General features: G+C 43.3%; 1 protein-coding gene across 10 annotated transcripts in view; it reads right to left on the minus strand.

Annotated features, from left to right (window-relative positions):
* Positions 1-428, minus strand: part of herc2 (HECT and RLD domain containing E3 ubiquitin protein ligase 2) — a 225243-nt gene extending 224815 nt beyond the window's left edge. For all 10 annotated transcript variants that reach the window (XM_080197615.1, XM_080197614.1, XM_080197610.1 and 7 more), the window contains exon 1: positions 2-428. In XM_080197615.1, coding sequence (XP_080053741.1) covers positions 2-73 — 72 coding nt within the window. In that variant the 5' untranslated portion in view covers positions 74-428. The remainder of the gene's footprint in view (position 1) is intronic.
* Between the last annotated feature and the right edge of the window lie 5572 nt (positions 429-6000).

Raw genomic sequence — 6000 nt, forward strand, 5'->3', positions numbered from 1 at the left:
CCTGCAAATCCGTCTTCAGCCACTTTGAGTCGAAACGAGCCTGTGCCGCCAGGCAGAAACACTGGAGAGGCATCTTCCAGGTCCCTTCCAGGAGACTCAATGGCAGGAGAGGGTGAAGGGAGCCAGCCGCATTATATTAAATGGAGAACCCAAGGTGAGGTGGGGGGGGATGCAAAATCACTCCAGATTCATTCACCCTGGGTGCATCAGTAGCTGCACAGGACCGGGCCTAGCACTTGCAGTGATTGAACAGCCGGCCTGCCGCCTCCTCCTCCTCCTTCCCCCCCATACCGTTAAGTCTGGCTTTCTTCCTCCCTCGATTACCTCTCTCTTTCTGCCTGTCTCTGGGTGAGCGCTCTCACAGCAACCCCTCACCGCAGGAAATGAGGACCAACCAAACCTGGATGGTGGCGGCCATTAGCAACGGCGCCCTGGCGTCACCCGGAGTGACAGCACCGCCAGCCAATCGGAGTCAAGGTGCCCAACAGCTGGCCGCGGTGTTGGCCAATCGGAATCGGGTTTTGATGCGCGCGTGGGAGGCGGGACTTCCTGTGTGCGCGCGCCGCTCGGGTTGACGGGCTCCCGGCGACGGCCGCCATTAGGAGTGAAGCGGTTGCAGAGAGCAGGTGAGTGAGGCTGTTGGCGGGCTGCGGAGACACAATGGTCGGCCTCTTCAAAATATAACTCAAAGTCTCCAATGCCTGACTTGGTTCCCTTAGCTTTGAGTTACACCACGCTTAGAATCCTGTGGAGTAACTCCGGGCACCAGACCTTAAGAAGCATTATGTTGGAAGGAGAGCGGTGAATTTGCTAAACACGATACCGGGGCTGGAAGAGTTAAATTCCAAAGTGCGATTTCCTAAATATGGGATGAATTCTGTGCAATTTAGAATAATTTAAGTTACAAACTATTTGGGGGCGGTCTGATGATTAGGGGTCTATTATTCAAAGCTTAATATTTATTAGTGTCACAAGTACACTTACATTAACACTGCACTGAAGTTACTGTGAAAATGCCCCCCCCCCCCCTTTAGTCACCACACTCTGGCGCCTGTTCAGGTACACTGAGGGAGAATTTAACATTGCTAATGCACCTAACCAGAGTATGGGAGGAAACCAGAACACCTGGAGGAAACCCACGCAGATTGATCTAAGCTGGGAATCAGGCCTGGGTTCCTGGTGCTTTTGTTTTAATCTTTGAGGGTAGTTCCTGGTGCTGTTGAGGCAATAGTGCTAACCGTTCTGCAGTGATGTATTTGGGGTGATTTGAGGATAAAAATCAAGGAATCATAGAACCCTACAGTGCAGGAAGAGGCCCTTCGGCCTATCGAGTCTGCACTGAACACAATCCCACCCAGGCCCTACCCCCATATCCCTACGTATTATACCCATTAATCCTTCCAACCTACACGTCCCTGGACACTAAGGGGCAATTTCGTAGCATAGCCAATCAACCTAACTCGCACGTCTTTGGACTGTGGGAGGAAACCTATGCAGACATGAGGAGAATGTGCAAACTCCACACGCACAGTGACCTGAACTGGGAATCAAACCCAGGACCCTGGAGCTATGAAGCAGCAGTGCTAACCACTGTGCTACCATGCCACCAAAGGAGCCAATCATTTAAAACTGGAGAACACAAAAAACAACACAGCACAGGAAACAGGCCCTTTAGCCCCACAAGCTCATGCCACCCATTTTAACACTGTGAATGCCTCATTCCAGTCCTTCTACCTACAACTTTTGTCTACATGTTATAGTCTCCACAACAAAAGGGTGCAAATTTAGAGAATTATATGTGTGCCAGATTAAGGGAGATCCAATTTAGGGACAATTTATTAACACCAATCAGCCTAAAAGCACGTTTTTGGCGTGTGGGAGGAAACTGGAGCACACGGGGAGAATGTGCAAACTCCCACAGACAACGACCCAAGTCCCTGTAACTGCGCAGCAAACAGTGATCGTCACTGAGTTGTCATGATGCCCGTCAATTGGTCCAGTTTAAGCGCACACTAACAATATGGAACACTAGGCAACTCTCGAAGCAACATCCAAGAGCAGCCCTCGCACAACCCACCCCGTGTATGCCCCTTATTGGCCAACAAGGCGGACCAAATCGCCTGTGGATGTCAAAAAGAGACATCAATAAACATACAACAGCCTATACAGACATTCACGGAATTAAGAATTAGGAGCAGGAATAGATCATGTGGCCCTGGTGCTAACTCCACCATTCAATAAGATTATGGTCAGTCTTGGGCTTCAACTCCATATTCTTGCCTGCTTCCTACATTTAATTCCCTGAGAGACCAAACAGTCTGTCTTTCCTAGCCTTGAATGTATTCAGCAATAGAGCATCCACTACCCTCCACAGTAAAGAATTCCAGAGATTTTACAACTCTTTGAGTGAAATAATTTCTCCTCATCTCAGTCCTAAATGATCAGCTCTTTATCCAGAGACTGCCCTGATTTTTAGATCCCCAACAGGCAGAAACCATCTCAACGTATGTGAGATCATTTCTCATTCTTCTAAACTCAATAAAAGCCCCAACATGTCCTTTTATCATAGGACAACTTCCTTACCCAAGGTACCAATCTAGTGAACCTTTGCTGTACTGTCTCCAATACAAGTATATCTTTTAAATGTGGAGACCAAACTGCAAATAGTATTCTAATTGTGGTCTCAACAAAACCTTGTACAAGTGTGGTACGATCCATTTATCCTTGTACTCTGATTCTCTTGCAATAAAGGTTAACATGCTGTTTTATTTTTGTGATTCTTTGTAGTGCCTGCATGCCAGATTTGTGGTCTACAGGCACACCCAAGTCTCTTTGAACATCAACATTTACAAGTTTCATTTGTATTCTTATGACCAAAGTGAATATCTTCTGAGTTCCCTATATAATGTCATGGAATGATTCCTGAATCTAAAGAATTTTGGAGACCCAGAGCCATTGTATCTTATTGAATGGCGGGGCAGGCTCGAAGGGCTAGATGGCCTACTCCTGCTCCTATTTCTTATGTTCTTATGTATCCAGTATCACTAAGCTATCTCTTCTTGAATGCTGGAGTGTCGACCATTGCGTCCTGGGGATTTGTTGGTTTTGATTCCTTATATTGTCACTAGTGTGTTTTCTCTGCTGATGTTTATTTCTTCAGCTTTTTTTAGCCCCTAAGTTACTATCTATTTCTGGTAAGAAACTTGTGTCTACTGTGAAAACAGGCACAAAACATTTGTTCGATGCGTCTGTTATTTCTTAGTTCTCCATGATGATTTATCCTATCTCTGCTTCTAAGGCACCAACATTAACAGCACAGGAACAGGCCCTTCAGCCTTTCAAGCCTGTACCAATCACATTGTCCTACCTAGACTAACCGCCTGTATTCTCTATTCCCCATCTGTTCGTACGTCTTTCCAAATCAGTGTTAAATGTCGCTAACGTGTCTGCCTCAACAACTCACTTGGCAGTGCATTTCAGGCCCCTACCACAGACTGTAATAAAAAACTTCCCTACGCATCTCTACTGAAACTTCCTCTACAACCGCCCCCCCCCAACCGCCACGCGCATCTCTATTGAAACTTCCTCTTACCACCACCCCCCAACCAAACTTGTGCCTCTTGCAATTGTCATTTCTGCCCTGGGAAAGATCTTCCAACTGTTCACCCTATCTATGCCGCTGTTGCTCAATATATACTTATAAAAGCACTCACAATCTTTTTATGTTGTTTTATTTATTCATGCTTTTTTTTTCCCTGTTTCATCAATTTCTGCAGGTTTCTAAAACAATCCTTACATCTTTAGACTTGGTCCTGTTTTCTTGAAACATTGTAAGCTCCTTCTTTTAACCTAGTATCCTTAATTTCCTGAGTGAGCCACAGGTAGTTCTTATTGAGTTTTTGTTTCTCAATGGAATGTATTTTGGTTGAAGAATCTGAAGTGTTTCCCACTGTTCATTTACTTCCATATCTTTTAGTCTATTTATCCCATTAACCTTAGCCAGTTCTCCCTCAACCTATGTAATTGTTTTTTTTCAGACCTTACGATTCTTGAGTGTGGTTGGTACATGGCAGCCTCAAACTTAATATGGAGCTGAATGGTATTATGATCACTATTTCCCGGAGGTTCTTTTACCATGACATTAGTAATGATCCTGCTTCATTACACAATAGGACCAAGATTATAAATTACTTCACTCAATAGATTGTGGAGTTCTCTGCCATAGAGGGTTATGCATGCTCCATTGTGGAATATATTTAAGGCTGGGGTTGACAGATTTTTGGTGTCTCAGGAAATTAAGGGATATAGAGCAACCATGATTTATTGAATGACTGAGCAGGCTTGATGGGCTGTGCAGTCTATTCCTGCCCCAATTTTCTGTATTCTTAAAGGAAACAAATCCAGTATCTCAGGAGAAACTATATCCATAGTGGGGCAGTCTTGGCATATGGTATGTAATATAAACTTTAAACCTGTTAGGAATGAAATCACAAAACACACCAAGGGTGATAAATGTTTGGAACTCTTCTCTGTAAATGGTAATTGATGCTGGAACAGTTGATTTTAAATTTGAGAGTGGTAGATTTGGGATATGGAGCAAAGGCAACATGGATTGGGGTTTCAGGCCAGCCATAATCTCGTTAAATGGTAGATCAGGCTTCAAGATGATCTACAATCCTATTGCCGCCCAGTTTGGTACAAATATGCAGACCAACTGCCATGTGAGGGAGATAGTATTGGTATTGAATCTGCTTTGGGAATGAAGAGATTCAAGGTGACCTGGTTATTAGATGTGAAAAGAAATGCTTTTTTAATTTATCACCAGAGGAGTTCTTTTGTCCTTTGTTACAGGAGTAAAGGGTTTTATAATGAGCAGTGGCATCAGTAATTATTATATTACCAGCTCTGAAGAAATGTCATGGACATGAAATGTCACAGCTTGTAATGACAGTCAGAGCAGCCTCAATCTGTAACACTCCATTGTGTGAAGTACCTGGACTGTCCGCTGCCTCTATCCAATTACTTTTTCATTATAATGTTCAGTACGTTCCCTGAAAACATCTTTTGAGAATCCACTGATTAGTTAATTGATGGAGAGACTTGTGAACATTTTAGTATCAGATGTGACTTCAAGTATTAGTTAGTGGAGTGGTTGTTCAGTGAGAGGTCGTGAAGTAATTTATAATCTTGGTCCTATTGTGTAATGAAGCAGATCATTGCTGATGTCATGGTTCAGTGAGAGTTGGTCAGCTCTCACAAGATCTTGGTAATTTTCTCTGCTTTGCACTAGTTTTTGTCATAGTGACCTCCTTGTTGGCCACAATTCTGCCCAATATCTTGGTCCCAGACATGTGGCCTTAATATTGTCTGGAAACATTATCCATGCTTCCAGGTGGTAAGATCATAAGATAATCAAGACTATGATGGTGAGTGAGTGGGAGACAGGAGAAACTACAGCTTGGGTAGATTCAGAGGTGGTTTTCAAAAAGGAATTGGAAATGTGCTACCCTCTTTAACCCTGCTTGTTGCCATCTCAAGAAAAATTAAATCTGTTTACATTTCTATACAATCTATTTACAGACGCTGGAGTGTGGCGACTAAGGGATTTTCACAGTAACTTCATTGCAGTGATGATGTAAACCTATTTGTAACATTTATAAATAAACTTTAAAACTAATATAAAATAAAAGTAAACCATGTGGCCTTTCAAGCCTGCCCCACCATTAAATATGATCACAGCTGACTCTAAGCTTTCACTCTGCTTTCCCGGCCACTCCCCACATTTTTTGATCTTCTGAGTCCAAAAATCTATCTGTCTGCAGCACTAAATATATTCAGAAATGGAACATTCAGAAATATCTGGGGTCGAGAATTCGCAAAAGATATGACCTTTGAAGAAATTTCTCCTCATCAGAAGTGACCTGTCTCTTATCCTGAAATTTGCCCCGTGTTCTAGATTCCTCGGTTTTTCAGACATCTTGCCTTAAATGCATGTTGACA

The sequence above is a fragment of the Carcharhinus amblyrhynchos genome, chromosome 10, assembly GCF_965287045.1.
Source record: "Carcharhinus amblyrhynchos chromosome 10, sCarAmb.v2.hapA, whole genome shotgun sequence".
Lineage (NCBI taxonomy): Eukaryota > Metazoa > Chordata > Chondrichthyes > Carcharhiniformes > Carcharhinidae > Carcharhinus > Carcharhinus amblyrhynchos.